The 25345-nt window shown below is 41.8% G+C and overlaps 1 protein-coding gene across 1 annotated transcript in view; it reads left to right on the top strand.

Moving 5' to 3' along the window:
- Positions 1–1058: 1058 nt before the first annotated feature.
- Fbxl7 (F-box and leucine rich repeat protein 7) overlaps positions 1059–25345 on the top strand; it is a 373525-nt gene continuing 349238 nt past the window's right edge. Inside the window, exon 1 of the mRNA XM_034636112.2 lies at positions 1059–1597. Coding sequence (XP_034492003.1) covers positions 1561–1597 — 37 coding nt within the window. The 5' untranslated portion in view covers positions 1059–1560. The remainder of the gene's footprint in view (positions 1598–25345) is intronic.

The raw sequence follows: 25345 nt of genomic DNA, 5'->3' as shown, positions 1-25345 counted from the left end.
AGTTGTAGCAAATTAAAGGAACTTATCCCATATTAAATTTATAGGAAGTCAAATCATTAAAATTTCTGCATGTGGTTGCAAGTCTCTTAACGAAATTCATAATCACAAAACTCGTGATTTTCTGATAAAGTACTATATGTGATATATACATGCATCATTATGTACGTTTAATTTAATTTACAACATCCAACACCTGTAAGTAGAAACTTCCTATGTGCTGCCTCCCTACAAAGAAATTTGTGCAATGAATGCTCTCGTCTTTACTAAGATGTAATGTTATAAAATTCTAGGTATTTACATGGAAAGGGAATAAATCATTAAGAATTTCCTTTTTTTCTGTTTAATAGAAAGAACACCAAAGAACCATTTTAACGGTGTACACGTGCCCTATAAATCTCCAAAAGAAGTTCTAAGATATTAAACAAAAGATAACCCCAGTCACAAGAAAGCAAGAAAAAAAAAAAAAAAGTCATAGAAGGAGGAGGAAAAAATACACTTCCTGGCTCAGGAGCTCTTAAAAGTTCTGAGCCAGGAAACCTCCTTCTCCAGGACGGGTACTATCTGGCTGTTCAGGGACTCACTGCCTACTAAGTTCCTCTCAAGTTTTCCCACCTTTTGCTCCACTTCTCGCCTTAGTCCCCAAACTTGGGGGGTCGCGGCAGAATGCCAACGTGTACACCTGAAATGTGTCAGAATCAGATACTGATCATGTTTATTTTAAATACTCACGCACCTAAAATAGGCCATATTTGCAAACAATCCCAGGGTATTTAGAACGACGCCTGGAAATTCATCTTACAGATTGGGGGCCAAGCCTTTAAAAGAACAATAGTAAACCCGAGCCAGCAGCACGTTCCTTCGCTCCAAATGGTTCGCGGGTGGTGCGCAGAACCGGCGCCAACGCTGGGGCCCCGGGCAGGAGCCGCGAAAAGGCGCGCTGTTTCTTTAAAAGGCCGCGCATCTCCGGGCCGGCCTTCCTCCCCGGGGCTCCAGCTGTGATTGACGCTGGGCGGCGAGAGGAGGCGCCTGGCGCTAACAAAAGTCCGGCCCGCTGGCGAGCAGCGCCGGGCCGCAAGTCTCCGCTCACTCGGGGCTCCCGCAACAAGTGGCCGCCGCGCCCTCCCCCGGGAAGCCGCGGGCGAGCAGGCGCGCCCGAAGGAGGCTGCGGAGCCGGGGAGTCAGGGCGCCCGCGCGGCTCAGCGCTCCTCGCAGGGGATCGGGGCGGGCGCATGGGGACCCCGCGGCGGCGGCGCGGCGAGCCTCGGGGCGGCCCCGGGGCGCGGGCTCTCGGCGACTCTGCTCCCGCCGGCCCCGAGCGCGGATTCTAAGAGGGGAGGAGGCTGTCGCTGGCCGGGTCCGCCACAATCAGGGTGCCAGGAGGGGACCGAGCGCCCCCTCCCTCCGGAGACCAGGAGCCGCCCCCCGCCGGAGATCCGCCCCGGAGCGAGGGGCTATGTGCAGCTAACGGTCCCGTCGGACAGGCTTTCCTCTGGCCCAAGGCGCAGGAGGTGCGCCCAGCTATGCAGTGTCCGGGGAGACGGCGGGCATGACGGCGACAGGATGGGCGCGAACAATGGCAAACAGTACGGCAGTGAGGGTGAGTGGGCCGCCTGTCTTCAGACTCCCGGATCGGTCCCCCCTCTCCTTCCTCTCTCCCTCCCAGCTGGGAAGGAAGGCTCTGCTCGCTGCCGTGGCGCATCCCCATTTGGCACGACGTCTGGGCCATCACCTTTCCCTTTGGTACTGAGTGATCAATGAGTGGGTCTCTAACCCAGGGCTCCTTTCCACCAGGCGGGGGTGGGGGGGTTCCCTTAAGGAACTTCCCAGGTTTGTCTCTGGGACTGCTGGAGTCGCCCCTCTGCTGTGTTGATGAACACGTGTGTCTCAACTCTCCTCCCCAGGACACCTGGGGCTTAGGATGATGGCTTGTCAGATGGCGGAAGACGTTGTTGAAAAATAACGTAGTGAAACTTTCCCAGGCCTTTGTGCTCCAGTCCCCTGGACTTTCCTGTAGCAGGAAAAACTTCTGGAATAAGTTAAGCTTCCATTCTTTGCTAACTGCCCTGGGCTGACAGCCTCTTGAAATTAACCACCTATGGATCCCGCGAGGCATGGAGTGGCCAGGAGCTTTGTTTTGGGTTCTCTTGGGACTCGAGACGGGCAAAGGACCATCTGTTTTGTGGGGCTGGAAGTTACACAGAAATATTGCCTGTCAAGTGGGAACTTGGAAGTTGGGGAAACTTTAAACTCCGCCTACTTCTAAAAGGGTGATGGATGTGTGGGTTGGCTTCTCCCTCGTTCCTCCTCCCCCTCTTTGCATAAAACCATAGTGTTTTAACCCAGTTGATTAACAGCATGCCCCCGATTCGCAAAAGGCAAAGGCATTTTCTGCAGTTCAAAAGTTAAGGCTTGTATCTAGCGAACTTGGCTGGAGTGGAGTGGAAGAGACTGGGTCGGTTTTACAACCCGCCCCAGAGGACAGGCGGTTTCAAAGGAGGGGCCAGAGCTTGCAGACTGGTAGGAATGCAGAACAGCTATTCAGCATGTGGTGCGAAGGAAACTCTTATCATCCTGTTCAAAGACTGGAGCTGAGGCCACATAATGTGGGTGTCTCTCCTCTGCTCCTATCTTTTCATTTCTTCACAGCCTTGTGAAGTTAAAGCAGGACGGGCCTTAAAAACCCTATATTTACACGAACCTCTGGTATAAATCATTCTTTTCCAGATCGTCAAGTTTAGAATTCCATATATATGAATACGTATGTATATGTGTGTGTACATATATGTGTGTATGTACATACACTTATATGCATCCAACCTTATTCTGGGCATTTATTCTAAAAACAATTTTAGTATTTTCTTTTAAGTTAAAGATCGTCTTTTTCAATAGCAAATATGAAAGTATGCCAGGAAAGATTATTGGAGAATCTTGGCCACTCCCCAAATTGTCTTTGAAACAATATTTTAAAATGTTTGGAAAAATGTAGTATTAAGCCTTCTAAGTTCTCAAGGGGGAAAAAAACTTTCAGTCATTGTAGTGTGTGCTTGTCAATCTGGGTGTGCACACAGTATGTTACTTGAACGCTCGGGAAAAGGGCAGCCCAAGAAGAATCTAGAGTCACTACTGAACAAAACCCCTCCACCTAATCCTCAGCAACTTGTTCTTCCCTCCCAGCTTTCTCGTATTGTGCAGTGTGTGGTATATGACGACTTCCTGTCTGAACAGCAGAGTTTTCAACCCTTGGGAGAGAAAAGGAGAGACAGGGAACTAATGTTCCCCAGCTGTTACCCGTAAATGCTACCTCTGCATTTTCACTTCAGCTGAAGTCAAATTTTACTGGGATCAGATTTAGATGCACTGTGGACTTTTTATAGGAAAAACCTCTGATGCTCAGCTGATTGGAGGGGACCAATAGGAGGCTTTGGGATGTAACTGTGAGTTTTGGCTGGAGAGGCACAATGTGTTTAGTTTTCATCACTTCCTTTCAAGTGTGTCAAGATTCCTCTGCAATAGACAGGCTAGGGAAGAACAGAGAAGCAGAAGTAACATCACATTTTCTTCCCTTTCACACCCCCCCATCCTGTGGCTACTCCTAAGTGAGGCTATATATAAAATTGGGTGTAGTCAACTTTATTGTGTTGTGTTATTGCATGATAAAATTTATGCAAATAAGTCTGTTGGAATTTGGTGGATTGGTACCATTTTTCTTATTTAAAATGAAAATATTATTTTTTTTAAAAAAGTGAAAGCAACCCGTGGACACAGTATTTCTACTATAGAAGGAAACTGAGAATTAAGATCATTTTCCAGATTTAGTGCAATTTCAGCATGACATATTTCAAACATAAGAGGAGATTATCAATGAATGCCTATTAATAGACTGCAGTGAGACTACTTAACTATATGACATTGGTGTTCATGTGTACTCCAAAAATCTGTAAGTTAAATACAATTTTCTAATTAATAGTAGTTGACAGCACCAGGCAAATGCCCTTTGAATACTACAAATATTGTTGAATTGTTAGAACTTTAAGTATTTATCAGTAATCTCACTTCCTTCTGCTCTTGGAAAATACCTTCATTTTTAAAAAGTTATTTTTGAGGTTTACCTGAGCAGGTGCAATGGGGTAGAAGTTTCCAATTCAGTGTAATCCAAGGGTTAATAGGGTCAGCCTCACATAGTGAGAACCTTGGGTTCCTTCTGGATTTGCCCAATCATTTATCATGTGCTGGTTACAGCTTTGGGAAGTTCTTGTGCAGAGGACAAAGCATCAACTTGGGAGTGTGGAATTTAATTCCAGCTTTAACTCTTGAGGCCTTTCTTCTGTAAAGTGAAGGGAGAAATTGCTTTGTGACATGATTTTCATCATCTCTTCCTTGAATGTGCCCTCATTCATTTCATTTGGCCCTCATAATGCTTTAATGGTCCACTTAGAGACAACTAACCTTGGAAAGATGTGTCCTAATTAATAGGGAAGTTAAGACTTTTACTGGCAAAATATCAGTAAGCATCCCTCCCCCTTCTGCCATCCCTCTTTCTCATCTATGGTCTGCACTGAGACTCTGCTCCCCTCCTAACTCATAGATCCCTAAACATTGACTTTCCCCCTAGATCAAAGGTATTTGTAAGGAGACAAAGGGTATTTCCGAAGTGTTTTGTTTTTCTAAATCCTTAGTGAATATGCAGATTAATGGTCCAGCTTGCAGTCTTCCCTCTTATGGACTTTAGGCAGACTTGGATTTTGCTCCTGGAAGGAACCGTACCATTCTTGATCTTTAGCTTTCTAGAAATATAAGCGAAAGTCTAAATGATTAGTATGTTCTGGTAATTTCTTTTATGGAGGACCATTTTTTTTTCTCTTCTTTATCATCTTTCAGAAAGTATAAGTTACTGTCCGTGTGTAGAAATCTGGAGAATGAGTTGGGGGATTCCAAGCCATTAGAACCATTAGTTCTGACTCCAGTTAAGCCAAATAAACAAATCTCAGTTCCAGTAGGAAGAGGGAGCTGCCTTCCCTGCCTTTTAAGGTTTCTGAGCCTCACCATCACTTACTCAGTGGTTTCAGTGTTATGTTCATGCTACTTCAGCAGGTCCGAGGCAGGAGCACTTATGCTGTTAACAGCTCCTTTGCAAAGGCCTGGATATTGTTGGATTGGAGCTGGTGAAGCCTTAACCCTGGGTTTTGACCCCTAGTAGTCCTCTGCTCTACCGAGGGCCTTTTCCTCATCTCAGATCCATGCTGCCAGGTGACAGGCCAGTGGCCTGAGACTGGAAACCATCACCACTTTGGGTAACCACTCGGAACAACAGTAATGATGGCAGCTAACACTTACTGTGAGTTTACCACATCAAGGCATGATTCCATGCACTTGATTTGCACTGCCACACTCATCCTCGCTATGATCCTAAGAGGTGGGGACTCATGTACCCCATTTTTCTAGTGAGGAAACTCAAGGCCTGGAAAGATGGTAGTTGCTTCAGAGTTATGCAGCGAGTATGGACTGAATGGGGACTCTCCAGCTCTAAGCACAGAGTCATTGATTCATTCATCAACCAATACAGGATGACTTTTTACTTCCATCTTATGCCAGGAACTCCTAAATACTTTTGGTAAGTTAGTAAATAGATAAAAGATACGGCCCTTTCCAATTGTATCTCCCTGTGTGTGTTGTTGTTGGAAAGGAAAGGAAGTAGAACAACAAACAACTAACACACATACAGAGTCATTCAGTAAGCCATGTGGCATCTCACAAAGGGCTATAGTATCTGAATGAAGAAAACTGGCAGGTTAAGAAAATTGGGAGTGTGGGAGGAAGAAGGTTTTGCAATTCCAATTAGTCACTGTTGATCTTATTGAGAAGTTGGCACTTAGACCAACACTTAAAGGAACAAGGGACTGAAAGTTGAGGATCCAAGTAGCCTGTTGTTGTTTTTAACCACAGTGTTATGAAACTGAGGTGAGCCCTCTTTATGCTTGTCTTAGTCAGTTGGAGCTTCTGTAACAAAGGACCATACACTGGATGGCTTAGAAACTACAGAAATTTTCTCCCATAGACTGGTGGCTGGAAGTCAGAACTCAGGGTGCCAGTATGGTCAGGTTCTGGTGAGGGCCTCCTTCTGCAGATCGGCAGCTTCTCATTGTGTCCTCACAAGACCGTGGAGAAAGAGAGCCAGCCAGTTTTCTGGCTTTGACTTATAAGTGCACTAATCCCATTCCTGAAGACTCCACCCTCATGACCTAATTACCTCTCATAAATCCCATCTCCAAGTGCTATCACATTGTAATTAAGGTTTCAACATATGAATTTTTGGGGAATACATTCAGACCCATGCAATGTGTGAGGATACAAATTATTATTTTATGCACTCCAGTTAAGCCAAATAAACAAATCTCAGTTCCAGTAGGAAGAGGGAGCTGCCTTCCCTACCTTTTAAGTTAAAGTATAACACCATTGGCCTTCTATAGTAGCCATCTTGGATCAGACTCAGTCTGGTCATTGGGCATAGCTTTTGCCCAGATTCTTTGCTAATCTGCTTCATCCAGGCATATCAGATAATTTGCAAATGCATATGGCAGAAGGAATAAAGTGGCCCAGAAAACACTCTTCAAACATAGTGTCCTGTGTACACTTTGATTGGTGAATGCATCTGACTCACTGGAGATGTACACATTGGCCTGAAGATACCTTCAGAGATGACTGTAATTCACCTTTAGATAGAAGGTCTTCATGATTTGCCTCCATAAATAAATCCCATTCTGTTGCAAATCAGAAGATTAAAGTTAGTGTTCCACTGTTTGGTTCAAATAAAAGCATTAGCTCAGCTCTCAATACCACATTTGGTCTGACAGTGAGAAGATATTTTCAGAGTTGGGAAATGTTTTTGAACTTTTTAAAATGAAAGGGAGAAAAGAGAGGTAATTTTTTTCCATTTGGGAATCAACTCATATAAATTTTGTCTTAACTCTCTGACATTTGAAGCAGAATACATTCTGGATAGATACTGAGTAATGAAGAATCACTTTTGCCCTTAGTCTATGTCCATTATTATCTCTGGGAGTTGCTCTCAGGACTTGGTTGGCTGTTGGAGAGGTAGAACCTTCTAGATGTAAATTTAAGATGCCCTTAGGGATGTATTTCAATATGTGACAGCATCTGAAATGAAAGCTAGAGTAAATAAATTCTCCAATGAATGAAGACAAGAATAAATGAAGATTAGAAACTTCTTACCTTAAACATAACATTTGAAAAGCTGTCATGGTGAAAATTAAATTTCAGAGTACTAAGCAAATCCTGATGTATCTAAGTCACAGGGAGACTTTTGTAATGATTAGAGCTGTGCACACCTGAGCAGGGCTAGCTGGAGAGGGAGGGCATCTTCAGCATGTAAGGTGACCACAGTGAAGGACCTGTAGATATCTGCTTTGAGTAAGATTGTTAAGTATCTGTCCCGAAACCAAGTCCCCTTGAAAACATTCTGTCACATGGGATTATGTTTGATGGTGTATTATTTGGCTCTAACTTATGTTTCTATTTTATTGTGTGTAATTAATCTCTATCATTTTAGTTACCAATTAAAACGAACTCTTCTCACTTTGGGGCGTGGGTTAATTCTGTGGTGTGTGTGTGTGTGTGTGTGTGTGTGTGAGAGAGATATGTAGGTGCTTATATCTGAATATATTTAGATTTTAGCTGACAGATTTACTGAACATGTTTATTTCCTTGCCTTCTGTGGGAAAGGAACCTTTGGAACCCCTGGCACCAAACATCAGGGTTGATAAGTGACTTATTTTCAGTACACTGGAGGCTACCAACTCTCCTTATAGTTATGTTAGAAATATCTGTGCCTCGAGGAATCAGCACATACTTGGAAGTAGCTCTGCAAGGCAAACTTTACTTCAGCAGAAGGTTGTGCTACCACACAAAGTCTAGCAAGCAAGTACACTTGCAGGAAGTCCACCTGGTTTTCTAAGACAGCAATGCCCCTTGCTCTGAGGAGCTCAGGGTTACCATCTAAGCAATTGGCTAAATTGTGGAGGGCAAAGAGAAAAGCCATAGCTAAAATGGTGTCATGGTTTGGATATGAGGTGTCCTCTAAAAGCTCACGTGTGAGACAATGCAAGAAGGTTTGGAGGAGAAATAATTGGGTTAGAGCCTTAGCCTAATCAGTGAATTAATCCCTGATGTGATTACCTGAGTGGTATCTGGAGGCAAGTGGGGTGTGGCTGGAGGAAGTGATTCACTGGGGGCGTGGCTATGGGGTATATATTTTGTACCTGGAGGGCGGGAGTCTCTCTCTGTTTCCTGATCATCATGTGAGCTGCTTCCCTCTGCCACACTCTTCTGCCATGATGTTCTGCCTCACCTGGAGCCCCAAGGAATGGAGCCCGCTGTCTAAGGACTAAGACCTCTGAAACTGGGAGGGCCTAAATAAACATTCCTCTACAGTTGATCTGGTTGGGTCTTTTAGTCACAGTCTTGAGAATGCTGACTGAAACAAATGGCTAATTGGGTTATTTAAAGAAATATACATTGAGTTGTTCCCACCTCCCTCTGTTCTCTTGTGGGGGATGTCTTCTTGGGTTGAATGTACTCTGACATGTACACAGCTCTTACTTCTTCACCAAAGTCACTGTTTCTTAACTCAGAGGTTTCTCTCTGTTGGTCAGGCTGCCTCCGACCTCCTGTCCATTCAGGGCCTGATCAGGTCTTTGGATCTGCCACATCCACAGGCTCTGGCGCTATCATGTCACTTTTCGTTCTGCTCTGTTTCCCCTCTGGCTGCCTTTCTTACATCCCAATTTTAAGGCTAAATACTATATATTCTGAAAATGGACCACCAGGCTTTCTATTTCTCACACTTATCTTTGTTCCTTTTTATTATTACCCTAGAACATGTGGACTTACTAAATTCAAAGCAAGACCCTTAGTTGTGCTTATGCTGAGTGACTTGACTCAGTGTTTTAACTTTGTACGTGAGATTTTATTTCATATTACTGGTTACTGAAATTTGATCAGAAGCTATGAACTGACTATAACCACACAGAGAGAACATCTTCCTCAAGAAGCTCAGAGACACCTGTGCAGCCCACTGTCTGCTGAGGGGGTCAGAGCAGCTGCTCTTCCTTCTGTGTGATGATAAAGTCATCATCACCTGAACTTCCCAGACTGTATTCTTATGGTTTAGATAGGTAACCTAACCGCCGAAAGCGCATCATTAGATTATAAGAACTTAACCTAGTCAGGGTATCAGTCTACTTGATGGAGTAGTGATAATTTGTAAGGATTACTGTACGGGGTGATCACTGTAGATGGGGTGTGGCTAGAGGAAGAAGGTCACTGGGGGCATGCCTTTAGGGTTTATATTTTGTACCTGGCACCTCACTTTCTGTTTCCTGGATGCTTCAGTTGAGCGGCTTTCCTCCACCAACCCCTTCTGCCATGAAGTTCTGCTTTACTCAGGCCTAGAGCAATGGAGTTAGCTAGCCAAGGACTGAACCTCTGAAATCATGAGCCAAAATAAACTTTTCCTCTAAGTTGTTCTTGTCAAGCATTTTGTTGAAGCAACATAAAGCTGACTAACATGGTAGTTTTTTGTTGTTGTTGTTGTTTTTTTGCTTGGTTTGCTTGTTGTACCTACAGAAATTTAGACCTCTTGTTCCATCCACTCACTGCATCTAGATAAGATTTGCTCTATAGAAGTTCTGAGTCTAATTGAGAAGCTAGGCATGGAGGCCAGTATATTCACCCATTTTATTTTTCCTATAATAAAATACCTGGGGCTGGGTACTGATGAAGAGAAAAGGTTTGTTTTGACCCACAGTTTTGATCCAAAGGCCCACATGTGGTGATGGCTTTCTTTCTGGCAGAGTCCCAAGGTGGCACAGAACAAACACCACATGGCCAGAGATAGGGAGTGTGCGTTTATGTGTCTGGTTTCTCTCTCTCTTTTTTTTTTTCTTAAAAAGCCAGCAAGATGTAATCATGGGGCTCTACCTTGATGACTGAATCTAAACCTAATTGCTTCCTAAAGCCCCCCCCCCCCCCCTTATACCATAGTCAGATTAAGTGTCCACCCTTTTAATACCTTATCATGGGGATTAAATTTTATCACATAAACCTGTTGGGGTAGCACTGTAACCTCCTCTAAACCCTACCAGTCCACAATTTCAGAACAAGGTAGTGAGTGCTGGTTCACAGGAGACCCTGTCCCTCCATGTGCTAAATGTGAGAACGAGTGGTCAGTGGGAGGAGGTATGCGCCAAATTATGACAGCTCAGAATGGGTCTGCAATTCCTGAAATGTCTAAATGATGTTTATTTCTTCCAATTGCAAAGCAACAAAAACAGGTTACTTGGAGAAGGAATAGCTCAGGCACTTAGGAGAAACTAAATACTTCGTTTGGAGACTCTCCCCAACTCCCCTCTTTTCCTAAATCTTCATGTTCCATTTCTCATGTAGTTTGGTTCATGGAAAGTGATTCCTGTGGATTCTGTAGAAGTGAGGACCTTGGTACCCTTCAGTGCAAGGGCAGAAATGCCTGGCCAACTTGGGTGCTTCCCAAGCCCTCAGGCTTCAGGGAAGGGGAATGAAAGGCAAATGGCAGATACTTCCAATATGTGCTTGTTAATACCCCAAAGAGGTACAGCTTTAAAACTTTTGACAGAAATAATCACTAACCATCTCTGAATTTTCCACGGTAATGAAATATAAACACATGGTCAACATTTTCTCCATTCCACGGTTGAGGAATTGTAGACCATTTCTGGAGCCGTAAATCTCTATTAGGTTGTCCATTGGATGTGCTCATTCTATCAATCCCTATTTGAATTCTTAAACCAGTAACAAAATGAAAAACAGTTGTTCACACGGCATGAACTCGTAATTGTAACTTCAGAACCCTTGAGCAATGTGGAGAAATGTTATTAAAACATTTTTTGTTTGCTACTCTTTCTGTGGTAAATTCCTTTGCTGCATTTTCCAAGCAAATGTAGCAGTGGAAAGACAATCAGAATTTCTGGAGAAAAATTTCAGGAATTTCTCTTATACTTGTGGATTGACCTTGCAAGCAAGCCACTTTTTTTTTTTTTTTTTGACAAGGTGGAGAGTTTAGGAAAAGTCTGCTTACATGCGGTTGAACCATTTGGTTCTATCCGGTACTTGTGTCAAATTCTGGGAGCATCTTGGCCAGTTCCAAGATTAGAGCCAAGTCTTCCATGCGCCAACCTTCAACAGTAGCTCTGACCCTGGGAGGAAGGTGGTGTATGACTGAGGGAGGGAGGGAGGAAGAAAGAGTGTGAATAATAGGAGAGGGAAGAAGAAGACAAATTGGGGCAATGGAACCCAGCTACCCTGTGCTGTAAAGGATAGAGCCAGCGTTCTACTTAACTCTCTTTTCTTAAAAAAAGAAACTTAACTAATAAAGCAAAAATGATTATTCATAGACATTTGACAGGTTTGGTATTGCCAAGTGGATTATACTTCCTACCATTCTAATAATGGTAGGATGCACCTGCCAAGTGCCACTTCTTCATTAAGCACCTTGCACACAGTGATCTCGCTGTGCACAGGACACTCAGCGTAGGAGGAATGGTCGTCCCATTTCACAGGTGCCTACACAGAAGCTCAAGGCTGATGCCCTGCCCAAGCACAGAGCCCTGCAGTGGCAGAGCCAGGCCTGAAATCCCTGTGGCTGCTCTGGAGTCCCTGTCCCCTTCTCTGTGCCTGTGACCCTCTCACCTTGTCATTTGGATTGTAGCCAGAACTTTCCCAGTCTTTGTTTTATTTGTGTGTTTCAAAGAATTGCAGTGACTGAGTTGTGTGTGTGGGGGGAGTAAGTGACAGTTTTATGGAGTTGGTGATAAAAAACGACAGACACCTTCTGAAGGAAGCTTTTGGTTTACTTTGTATTGCTTTCCAAAGGACGGATTAACTGCTCATTAGGTTAACAATCTGATGACAAATTGGCCAGCTATCTAGTATCCATATAAAATAATTAGCATATTCTTTTAGTCTGCAGAGTGCAAAGTAGACCTGAGAGGTTGTCCTCTGGCTTCTCCAGACCATGATTTGCTTTTAATTGATTTTTGTGCTGAGATAGCTCTTTACTTGGGGATAGCCTTTGTACTTGCTCACAAACAAAAGCTAATGGAGGGCTGAGGAAAAATGCACACTCTTTCCTCAATAAGTTTGGAATTTTTATCTTAAGTTTCCCTTTAGTTTTAAAACTATAGATTTTAAATATCAGTTAAAGGGGGGGGGCATTATTTCAACATGTATTTGAGAATTTGCCCTTCTTGTTTTGTTAGCTCCTGGGAGGCTTCTCAGTGATGTCTATGATATTGCTTTGTAAACTATAAAGCATTCAGAAATTAATCTCATGTGTCTGGGGTCTATGTCTAACATTATCCCCAGTTCACAGATAAGGAAACTGAGACCTTGGTAGAGTAAATGACTTTCTTGATTTAAAATAAAGATTAAGTGGAGGAATCATGCTGACTATAAATTATAGTGAATAAAGTGAATATAGTTGTGTGAGGCTTATTACTAGGAATTCTTGGTAGTAGTTTAAGTTGTATCCACCTAATGATGAAATAGGGATTGGCAAGTCAAGATAAGTGTCATTTAATTGCTTTTGCAGCTTTGCTAGAAGAGAAGCCTGGTGTTCTATATTGGTCATCTCCACAGAGGGAGCTACACCATGTCCCAGAATGCAGTTTTGTAGTCATGAAATTATAGTAAGAATGCAGGTTGAATTATTGCTAGATAAATGTTCACGGATAAATGACATTTTTCATTAGAGTGACTTGGTAGTTGATAAAACTCTGCTGGGGCTCCCCTTTTGCAAACCTCTTGTGTTTAGTCAGCATTTCCCTGCTGTGACCAAAAGACTGATGAGAATAATTTTAGAGGAGGAAAAATTTATTTGGGGCTCATGGTTTCAGATATCAGTCCATAGATGGCCAACTCTGTTGTTCTATGCCTGAGGTGAGGCAAGAATATCATGGTGGAAGAAAATAGTTCAGGACATGACAATCGGGAAGAAGAGAGTGGGGGGTGGGAGCACGATAGCTCTCCTCACTACAGACAAAATATAAATCCCACAGACATGGCCCAATGACCCGTGTCCTCCAGCCACACCCCACCTACATACCGTTACCATCCTGTTAATAACTATGAGAGGATAAATGCACGGATTGGGTTAAGACTCTCCTAACCCAACCATTTCACCTCTAAACTTTCTTGCATTAATTTACACATGAGCTTTGGAGGACATCTAATATCTAAACCATGACATTCTGCTTGTGACATTTAGAGAAAATTATTTTATTGCTGGAAAGATCAGAGAAATAAGCTCTCAAGTGGGGAATCTCGGCGTCACTAAGTCCTGATTCTCTTAGTCTCCTCATTTCCTTTGTTGTTGAATCTCACCTTCTGTCTTCAAAAGGTCTAGGTCCTGGCAGGCCCATTAGGGAAGGCTTGGTATCAGAAGTCACTGTGCTGCTGTCCTCCTTTAGCTAGAAATCCATCTCATCCGGCTGGCCTTTGCCTTACTCTCCATTTGCTACCCTCTAGTTTAATCTCCAGCACCTTTTTTCTCTTCCTTTGTTTATTCATTGCTCATCCCATTTATTCAACCTCCCATGGATATAATGCTGGTCACTCAGTAGGTCCTCAATGCCATTTTATTAAACAAATAAATAATGAATCTGGATCCATGATCTGTATTGGGTCTGAAAAATGCCTGTGAATAACCCTATCATATTTTCAGGAAACCTTTCTTAGACTTGTACATTTTACTCTTAAAAAACAAAGTTTCTTTGGACATACATTTCTTTTGAGAATATTGTAAGTTGGAAATTTATTTTATTTTATTTTTTTTTAAAGATTGTGATTTTTTTTTATACCTTTATTTTATTTATTTTTATGTGGTGCTGAGGATCGAACCCAGAGCCTCGTACATTCTAGGCGAGCACTCTATGGCTGAGCCCCAGCACCAGCCCCTGGAACTTTATTTTTTAACAATGTAATTACACCTCCCTATGGGTAAAAATAATATGATTAATATTAAAGAAAAATGAAATATGTATTTTTAAGCATTGCTGAAGATAATTACTGAGGAATTCAACTTCACCAATATACAGTATTGTCAACTATTTTTAGTGATTATTATTAAGTAGAATGCTACAATGTATTTTTTAATTGAAAATTATTTTGTTTGGTATTTTTTTCAATTGATTTGTGAATTGGGTTATTATGATGACTTAAGTAAGTCATTAATTCACAAAGCATCTTAAGAATTTGATCTTTGAGACGTCTTTCCTTTGGCTCTGTGTTCTCTCTCTGGATGAAAGGATCAGACTTATAAATCATTTCTCAATTCATATTGATCTAATTTATCTTGGGGCTTTGTAGCTATAATTTTCTTCTATTTGTCTTACAAAATATAAAAAGCTAGTGTGTCTGCTGTAATTGGGATGCTTTCTAGTAAATATTCTTCTGTCTCTTGCTTTCCACATTTTTAAAATCGCAAGTGAAATATAAGAAAAAAAATACAGTGTTGATCTGTAGTATGTATAGGTATATACACATGCATGAGACTATGTTAGTGCTCCTATTTTCTATTATTGAACAAACTCCACTATTATTCTGTTTTTGTTTCTCTCAGTGGAGAAAGAAATATGCAGTATTCTTGTGCAAGAACTTTGAGAAATACTACTAAAATTGAGGTGGCATTTTTTAATTTATTAATATGGAATCTGTTTAAGGAACATTGTGAGACTGAGACTGAAAGAGAAGGAAGTGGCCCAACTAGGGAGGCTTTGGAAGTGGAGCTGGGGTACAGGCACTTGTGCCTTGGGGACCAAGGTGTGCAGAGGTCACACTGAAGTCACTCTGTGTCTTGATACCTACTTGCTTATTGGATGTTTTCACTTGCTTATTGGATGTGTGTTCAGATCAGATGAATGGACAGATGTCTCAGAGGTGGAGGGGATTTTACTGTGCAGGACAGTGAGCCTGAGTGGCATTTGTTTCAAAACAGTAGTGTGTGTGTAAATTCAGATGTGCAGGAGATGCTCATATGCTCATTTGTGTGTTTTGATTAAAGATCCACAGCTGGTCCAGTGGTCAGAAAGACTGACGTAGCTTCTTTTGGATAACTATGTGTAGAATACTGCTCTGAATGTCAGTTTCAAGAAAATGACATTTCTGTCCTGAAAGTGTATGTTCTACATTTTATTTTGTATCTACTTTGCTTATTTAATTATATCTTAATATTTTCCCCTCTCTCTTGAGGCACCTCTCCTGTTGATTACCCTGCAAGCTTGTTTTGAGAGACAGTATTTCCCCAGGGAGTCTTTCTCTACTCCTAAATCCATAATAACATGAACTGAGCAATAAAAACCCAATTCCCTCCCCTTGGTTGGCTTCAAATAGTCATTTCTTTGATACTGGCTAATAAAAACAGGAAAAGGATCATTTTAAATGCTTTGGTTGGGGTTGCTTTACTTCCAATAAGGAAAATTGCCTCACAAGGGGGAGCATGGGTAATAAAGATAGAACTAACCGAATAATTGTATTCAGTCTAATTTGAAATTCCCAAGTTGCCACCTGCAAATCTCATTTAATCATGGGCTTGCTGTGCGTCCACTGCCATGTGGAGATGGGAATTTGCTGTTGCTGAAGATCGTGTCTTCACACTTAACAGAGGTGAACTTCAAATGCCACTGGAGCCTTCTGGTGTCCCTCCCTGCTTAGGAGACCGCGGCAGCTTTGCGGTAGGTAATAAGAGAGCTCTGGAAATTGACCAAGAACGAAATGTGAAATATGGAATGGAGTCACGGAAATTTCAGTGGTGAAAGCAACTCAGAGCACCTTCCAGGGAAGAGATTGAGGCCCAAAGAAATGAAGCAGCCCTGCCAAGGTCACAGCAGTGGCCAGCTTGAGGACACTCAGTAGATTTTCCAAGTCTGGCTGTTTCATTGAATCTATGTCTCTCTCCTTCACCAAGTTTCTCTCTCATTTCCTTACTTTTTAGAAGATTTGAGGATAATAGAGTGGCTCTCTAGGTACCGGTCCAGATAGTCCCCTCAGAACTGGCTCATTCATGTCCCAGCTGCACAGTATTTCGGTTCCCGGTGGCCTATAGCTTATATATAATGACTAGCTGAGGGAGGGGCACATACAATTTGAGACAACCCTGAAGGGCTGTCTTGGTCCAGACCTCCCCCTGGAATGGGCTGCGTCTTATACTACAACTGATCACGAACCACCTTCTGTCTTTGTCTAATCTGCCTTCTGCTCTTGCCTTTCAATAGTGTGATCCTGAAGGTATTTCCCAATGACCACCTCCACTCAGATCATGTTAGGGGCTGTTGACTGGGGGAACCCAACACACAACAGCAAGGAATTTGGCATAGGATGCTGTTTGTCTTCCTGGGAATCCTAGCTATCTTTAGAAGGAAACCTTCAACTGACAGGTAACAGTGCACTGGTTTTCTGCTTGCTGTTATTGTCTAATTCTTTCATTTTGTAGATTAGGAAATTAAAGCCCTAGACACTAAAGTGACTTGTGTGGTACCACATCGCTAGTTGTCGAAAGACCAAAACCAAGCTTCCTGCTCCTCGTTGCTACTGATGATGCTCCTTTTGAAGAGGCAGCATGGAATTTGTCCAGAGTTGTCCTGCTGTTGTAGCTCAGAATTAGCTGCAGATGGGTCTAGAGACTATCTACCTGTCTGATCCATTGTTCAACTTTGGTGCTGAAACCAGGCAGCTCAGTAATTCCTACATGGTTCTGTTTTTCTGGTTGTCTATCATTCTTTGAAGGGCAACCTTTGAAGCTCACCATAATTGGTAGTAACATAGAAAAGAAGAATTAGTAAAGAAACAGCAGACGGTCATAGTTGTTATTGCTTGAAATCAACATTTCGTGTTACTGGCCATTAAGAGAACTGGGAAATATACAGTTCTTGTTACACAAGGGGCCAATGACAAGCACAGATTCATTAGGCAAACAAAATATGCAGGAATTGAGTCATAAGCAAGATGAAAAATAACCACAAATTAATATGTAATCTAATGATCATCCTAAATAGTTTATTAGTCATTTTATTACAGTCAGATAATGTTCCACTGAGATTATCAAATTATTGTAAACACAGTCACTATGATCCTGAGAAATTTGGAATTAATTGAAAAATAAATTATTAGCTCATTAGTATCACTATTACAAGAATCCAGATTTTATATAGTTTCTCTGACATAATTAATCAGCTACTGCTTTAGAAAACATTCTTCCTCCCATTGTCTGGAATTAAATAAAAATTATTTCACCTGGTCTTTAAGGCCCTACACCCTCTGTAGCCGGATCCCCTTTCATTTTCTCTCAAGCTTCATCTCTATGCACCCAGTTTGACTGGCCAAACTGGGAAACTGTGTTTCCAAAGCAGGCCTTTCCTTGTGCTTGGTTTGTGCCTTTTGTTAGGCTGCATTTCTGGAAACATTCTTTCTATGTGATTCCACATCATAACCTGCTCAATTCAGGCCTGGTTTTAGAATGACTTTTAGAATGACTTGATTTCTCTTAGCTTGTCTTTGTTTATGAAACTTGACCTCTGGCTTTGGGAAAATATGTCAAATGCTGCTGTTTGCTATTGCTAGTGCTCTGCTGCACTTTGGAATTTTATTCATATGGAACTTTTGTGTCCTGCTTTGCATTTAGCCACTTGCATGTCTTTGACCCAGTAATAGTGAGTATCTGTATACCGGGGTCTGTGCTAGGTACTGGTTGGTTGAAATCAATCTCTCTCTCTCTCTCTCTCTCTCTGAAATTGCTCTTGACTTTAGGAGCTTACAGTCTGGTGGGCAGCGTAATTTTCTGAAGGAGCCTTGGATGGTAAAGTTGAAGCATGCAATAGGAGACACAAAGGTAGCCACGGTGAACGTCAGATGTGCATGTTCACCGGACTTTTCATTTGTGGGAACCTTGAATTGTGTCTGGAAAGATGAGGAACGATGAGGCATGCATGGCTGGGAAGGGAGTGGGGGATGAAATGAGCTCAGACACATGGCAGGACCCAGTCAATAGGCAATGAGGGAGGAGAGGGTGATGAGAATTGAGCCTCGCACCTGGAGAGGGTTCACATGGCCATGGAAACCACCTGAAGGCAGGCAGATGGCAGCAGTCATGCCACTGTTAAGGGCAGCTTTGGGTGGATTTAGAAAGACCCCTGGAGAGGCCTGTGGATTACAGTTTATGGGGGACTCATCTCCAACCTTTGTTTCCTTCCGTGTGAAAGGGGAATCATTAATTCATGTCCAGGCCTGGAGTACTTACCTGACTGGTGAATCCCAGGAATGAGGTCTGCATCTCAGCTTCATGCTGTCCAGGGAGGGGGCTGTCCTCAGGGAGCAACCCTTTTTCTACCCAGGGGCGTACCCATTGACCTTGAGCTGCTGACACCTCAATATTAGTCAATTGGCTGTAGACCTAAAACCACAACCTCTGTCCCAGAATTACTGGAAATAAAGTTGCTGTTTTCTTTTCTGCCTGACTCTCTTCTTCTTCAATTTGCTGTGAACCTGGGTGAGAGAAGGGGGTGCAAGACATGGAGCCCCTACCTTCAGTGATGTGTGGAGGGAGATCAGGAGGGTAACTCAGTAAGAGCAGGGGACTGCTAGAATTGGGGCTGGGGTGGCATGATTTAAGGGGAGGGGTGGGTTTCGGAGATGAAGAAAGGGTAGGATTTATAGGGTTTCTGACCAGTTGGCTGGAGGGGAGGAGCACATGGAAAACTCTAGGTGACTTCAGCCTGGCTTAGGTGGAGGCTGCCTGCTCACTTTAGCTGCTGATCGACCCCAATTTCTCGTGAGCTGGAGGCCAGTGGAGTTGGCCTGGTCTTTCATCTCTGCTTTACTCAGTATTACCCAGGATCAAAGAGAATTTTTTTTCAGAGACTGATGCACTTGGGAATTTGTTCATCTCAATCATTCATTCCTGTATTAATTAATTGAGTGAGTGGATATTTATGACTCTTCTATATGTCAGCACTTCCTTGGCCTCCCATGAGATACAATGACAAACACAAGGGCAGGTGCCCTCTTGGAACTTAGAGGCTGATGTTGAAGCCCCCAAAAGACACCATGGGGACAGGGTGTTGCTGCTCACACAGGGCAGAAGCCAAAGAGCCCCAGTTAGAATCTGGGCTGTCTTGCTTACAGAACAGGTGACATGATGAAGGTCTCTTATTAGAAAGTTAAGTCCGACCAAACCTCAAATACTCTCTTCATACTACTTTAAAATTCTCCTGATTTGGTCCAGTAAACCAGTGGATTGGCTTTGATTACATTCTGTCAGAGGAGAAAAGTGAAAAAAAAAAAAAAAAAAGAGTTGTTGGAATTCATTTTTGAAACAGGAAATTCCTGTCTTGCTAGAAGCTGTCACAGGAGAGCCCAAGTTATGCTCTATTTCTCCTTCTTTTGGAGAATTGCTTCAGATTTGCACTGGATGGGGGAAGTCAGAACCTGGTTAGTTTTTGTGAGATTTTCCTTTGTGAGTACTAGTTGCATAAAAGATCTGAAAAAGAGTCTGAGATCAGTTTTTATTAGGGCAAATCTAGACATTCCTCAGAGGCGGAGGCTAGTGTTTGTGTGACTTGAAGACAGACCTGCTGTTCATGGGAGTCACACCTTGATATGCAATTTTCTACACCATTTCATATGTCAGTGGACTGTTAAATGGTTGTGAGGTTGGTGGGGGAAAAGTCCATCCTTCAAGAGTCTGCAATGAGAAATACTATGGAATTTTGATTGTACCAAAGAAGGTGATGTTGTGTGCTGTATGTGTGTGTGTCTGTGTGCTGTTGTGTGGTGTGTGTGTGTCTGTGTGCATGTACATGCACTTGTCCTATTTCAGTGCTGCAAGAGCAAATGAAATGCTGTGTGCCAGATTCTGAAATGTTCACTTGGTATGACTTTTAGTGTGTCCTCCAGTATCTAACACTATAAAAATTGAAAGGTAGTTGAATTAGAAGGTGTACAAAGTAGTGGTCAAGTTTCCTAAAGGGTAATATTTGCTGTATTTGCTTTATTAAAAACTTGTATTTATTTAACCAAAAGCAAAAATGCCTCAGCTTTGTCCATGTGAGTACTTATTCATTTATTAAACAGTATCCTTCTGTAAGAAACTTAGGAGATACATTTGTTTCTTTAAAAATATGGCGCCTGGTCTACAAGGGGATATGATGTACTCCTATTTATATCTGAGAAATTGAAGTTTTAAAGCTGGATGGGACTCTATTAGTGACACAGTTTAGAACATTCATTTTTGGGTACTAACAAGAATCCCAGTACTAGAAATGACTTGGGCAAAACCCTGTGTCAGGGGCAACAGTGAATGTGATTGCTCAGGGCAGACATGGATGCTGGACTTCCCAGGTTTCAAACTAGGTGTGGTGGTGTGATCCTGTGCAGGCTGCTTAACCTCTCTGGACCTCAATTTTTGCTTCTGGAAAATGAAGTCCATAGCAGTTCTTGTTGCCAAGAGTTATCCGGGGGTTGGGGTTGTGGTACAGTGCTTGCCTAGCACATGTGGAGAGCTGGGTTTGATCCTCAGCACCACATAAAAAATAATACACAAAATAAAGTGAAAAAAGAGTTATCAGGGAACTGGCCAGAGTTAGTGGCTACATAATGCTTGGCGCATAGCCATCATTGCTATGAGTCTACTCTGCTTTGTTTCATCAAGTCTAAGGTACATTGATGCTGCTGCTTCCTTGATCACAGAGGCATGACTGGAAGTTAATAATGATTATAACCTAATTGCTATGGTGTTTCAAAAATTATTAGTGCACATTAATCATACAAAAAATGGGTTTCTTTGTGACATTTTCATACGTACATATAATGAACTTTGTATCCACTGGCTTCAATGATTTTTAAGGCTTTATTGATAGTAAGAGGAAGGTGCTACATTAGTAGTGTCTGAGGTAGAGCTTAGATCTGACTGAACAGGTTGCTGTTACTATTAGCATTCTAATAGGAAGGATCCTGATAGCATCCTATGAGCATCCTTAGAGGGTAGGCTAGGATGAAGTGAATATTATTATTATTTATCTGAGAACCAACATCTTCTTGTTCAGTGTGGGTCCGTCCATTTCCATTATGTATCTAGGTGGTGTGTGTAGATATACTTTTAGATACCTTCACTTTGGAAACTAAAAACTTCATACGTTTATTCTGAAAGCTCAGAATTTGCTCCTCTTTGGATTATATCACTCGACTTGCAACTTTTTGGACACTCAGGTTTTGTAGTTCTCAGACTTAAAGACGAGCGAGTGCAGTGCTACTGTCTTATTGGAAACAGGATGATGAATAAAGTCCCAGATTCCAGTGAAATAATGTGCTTTTTCTCTCTGTATGTGCTGCAAGCCCAAGGGGGAGATGGGACTAGGAATATTTTCCTCTATTTATTATTGGTTTATATTGGACAAGTTAAATCTGTAAACAATAGTACACTTCTTTGTACTCAGCAAAGGTTTGGATTCATCTGGAAGTTTTTCACAGGAATTGGAAAAACTCTGTTTTTATTGCTGTTAAAGTTCATCCCAAAATGGAGGCTGGTGTACAGTTGTTAAGATCTTTAATAAAGTCACTCTGGGAGAAAAACCATGTATATTTTGTGTGTGTGTGTATGTCAGTTCCTCATGGGAATGCCTAAATGAGGGCCTGAGTGAATACATTGGAGACCTTGGGCGTGGCTTTTCTGCTTGATTGGCTCCTTCATTTCTGTTTTATTATTCTTCCTGCTCTGGTCAGTCTTGCCTGCCCTTTCCTCACCCTCAACTGCAGTTCCCCTTCTCTCTTGCTCTTCTCTCCCTCTCCTCCCAGCCATCCGCGCCCCTTCATCTTCTGTCTCTCTGTCTCTCTTCAAAGTTTGCATTTGACTGTTCTTTCTGGGCAGTCTGCCCAGTTTGATTTATTTGTTTCTTATAATTGTATTCAGAGCCTCAGTTACATGTTTCTGATTGATGTTTCCAATGGCATTCATCTCCTTTGTGACACAAGTGTTTTCCTGGAATTTTATAGTGTTTTCAAATACAAATGCAAACTTGACCTCTCCAAAGTGGAGTCGTACAAATTGAGCACCCAAATTGTTCCGAAAGCATTCCAAACATCCCTCAGTGATATTTGACTGCCCTAGTTTTGTGTCGTGGAATAGAAACAGTAATATATTGGTTAGATTGATAGTTGCTTGCTGCTTTGCATTTCTCTCTTCAACAAAATATTGTTCTGAGTTTGGGTTTATGGAAGATAAATCTATTGATGGTAGTGTAAAAGAATTTCGTGTGTTATTTGTGTTGGGATACAAGCCTCCATCAGTTTTAAAATGCCAGCGCAGCCCTGAACACTTCATGCTTAGTCTCAAGCCAAAGTCTGTTTCTACTTTGAGGTCTTCTATTATTCTGTAACAATCTAGCAAAAACTTCAGCTTTAAAACATGGGTCTGTCATAATAATGAACCTTTCTAATTGTTGCACATTCATAATTTTAGATATTCCAAACATTACACTGTTCAATAAAAAGCAACTAGCTACAAGTGGCTTTTAAATTTAATTCAGGCTATTTTATTATAGCTAATAATAAACCAATTATGTTTTATTTATTTTAATTTTATTTTATTGTTGGTTATTGTTAATCTCTCAGTGTCTATTTTGTAAATTAAGCTTTGTCATAGGTATGTATCTATAGAAAAAGAATAGTCCACTAAATAAGATAGTTTGGTACTGTGCTGGGTTTCAGGCATTCAGTGGGGTCTTAGAATGTATTCCCCGTGATAAAAGGAGACTCCTATAGTTAATCATGGGTGATTCTAACCATAATCACTAAAAAAAATCATTAACAATGTTTTCCTTGTATCATGATAATTTAGAACTGGATCCCACCTCCTCTAGAATGTCTTGATCATACCCTTCTATTCTGCAAATGAGGTCAAAGCTGAACAAATGCGATCACCCAGGAGCAGAACCAGAGTTAAGTTGTTGAGTTGTACCTCAGCCCAGTTCCCTTGCTTTCCAGTATAGAGATTTTCCCTCTACATATCCATATTATTATTTGTGTGTGTGTGTACATACATACGTACATACATAGACATACATATATGCTTCTATCACGAAGGGCTGTATTGTGTAAGAGAAGGTGGAGGGGAAAAAATCATGACGTTCAGAGATCTAGGTAGAGTCTGCAGAATGTGATAAGATGAGACTTGAACAATTGAATTTTGGTAATCTTGAACCCGTCTTAAAGACTTTAGCCTATTGGCATCTCTCTGACTCACTTCTGAAAATGAACAGCCTCTTCTCTGAAAGAATTGTTTTCAGTTTATAAAAGCATTAGAATATATGCTTCCTATGTCCAAGAACTCATTGTTTTGTGTCATAGAGGACATACACAGACACAGTGATCAAGTCATCCCACCAAGAAGTAAAACATTGTGGGGCACTGTGGTGCATACCTATAATCCCAGTGGCTCGGGAGACTCAGGCAGGAGGATAGCGAGTTCAAAGTCAGCCTCAGCAAAAGTGCAGCGCTAAGCAACTCAGTGATACCCTGTCTCTAAATAAAATACAGAAAAGTGCTGCGGATGTGGTGCAGTGGTCAAGTGCCCCTGAGTTCAATCCTGGGTAGTCCCCTGCCCCTGCTCCCCAAGAAGATAAGTAAAACACCATCTGCATGCTCTTAGAAAATGGTTTGGAAGAGATGAAAGAAAGTTGGGGAGGGGTGAATAAAATCATCTGCGGTGGGTGGGATGATGGAGGGACTCCTGCCGGGGAGCTGGGTTTTGAGTTAATGTATAGGGTCAAAGGGACTTTGGTCAGCAGGACAGGATAGGTGATGGGACAGCAGGTGGGAGGGAGTGCCATGTGCAGAGAATGGCAGGCAGGGTTGCTGGGCTGGCACTGTGATCCCAGGCATGGGGTATGGATGGAGAAGATATGGATTACCAAATTTACTTATCTGTGAAGACACTCTCTTAAGGATCCTGTTATGGTAGCTTATTTATTTGTTCACACACATACATACCTTAGATGGGAGAAAAGCAAAGTCCTTGTTTGTGGGAAGAAATATTCCAAAGTTGTCTTTTGGTTGCCCTTAAAGTTTTGGTCAGCATCCAAACCTGAGAGGAATGATCAAGAAGCATTCAATCAGTGTAAAACAATAAGTATCTCATGTTAGAATCTCAAAACAATTAGAGCCTTTATTCAAAACAGACCTGGGGCACTCAAAAGGAACAGGGCAAGAGCTTGCTGTTCCACTAGAGGGAATCCTGCTTTAAAAAAAAATCCATGAGAGGAACATTCCTGCATAAAATCAAACTCCAGCTAGATGAACAGAATGCATGCGTGGCGTCATCAGGGAGGGGAAGCCTCCTAATCAAATCTAGACAGAGAATTAAGGGGTTTAAAAGTTTATACCCTATCTTAGACTATTCTGAGCATAACCAGTTGCTTTCTGGTGCCTGGAAGGATCACCCATGCCAAGGAGGGATCTTAGCCTTCCTAGAAAGTTCTCGAAGCTGTCGTAAACTTCCTGGAGTGCTTACAATGCTGGGCTCTGGGCTGCGTTCCCGGGTTTATTTTAGGGAGAATCTTCTTCTAGGGTTGGGTGGAGCTATGCTAAGTCTTGCTAACTATTCACATTGCAGTAGTTGGGTTGGTTTATTGACCCAAACCAGGGTGATTTGTCCTTTTGGACTGGGTTCACTTAGAATAGAAAAAGTATGCCGCTTTGTTTTTTCTCTATTTTCAGTTTGTTTTGGTTTGTTTTCAAATGACCTTGAGCTTATAGTGACTCAAAGTAACAAAATTCTTGGAAAATAAGAATTCTTTAGTAACCCAGCCATCACAGGACTATTATGTCTCTTTACTGTCTTTTATTCTATTATTATATGTTATTTTACTCTAGTATTACAGTGTCTAAATTATTATAAAATAGCTGAATGAGTCAACAGAGTAAGATAATGATATTTCTATGATGGCTATTGTTTCCTATCAGTTTGACAAAAGATAAAACATTTATTTGAGTTCACAGATGCCCAAAATTACTTTCTCAGTGTATTATGCCATGATATTTAAATTCAACCCATCAGAAAATTAAAGCCAATGTGGTTTTTAAAGACTAGAGACTTACCTGTTGCTAGCTGGTACATAGAAAGAATTTCTCTTTTTTCCTAAGATGTTCTAAAATATGCATTGTTAAAATATAGAAGGCATAGATAAGCAAAAAGTATGAAATTATGATTCTCTAAATCTCTCTACCCAATCTACAATCACTGTCAATATTT

Source organism: Marmota flaviventris, chromosome 5, assembly GCF_047511675.1.
Source record: "Marmota flaviventris isolate mMarFla1 chromosome 5, mMarFla1.hap1, whole genome shotgun sequence".
Lineage (NCBI taxonomy): Eukaryota > Metazoa > Chordata > Mammalia > Rodentia > Sciuridae > Marmota > Marmota flaviventris.
Note: the sequence above shows the minus strand (reverse complement) of the source record. Positions and strands in the feature narration are given on the sequence as shown.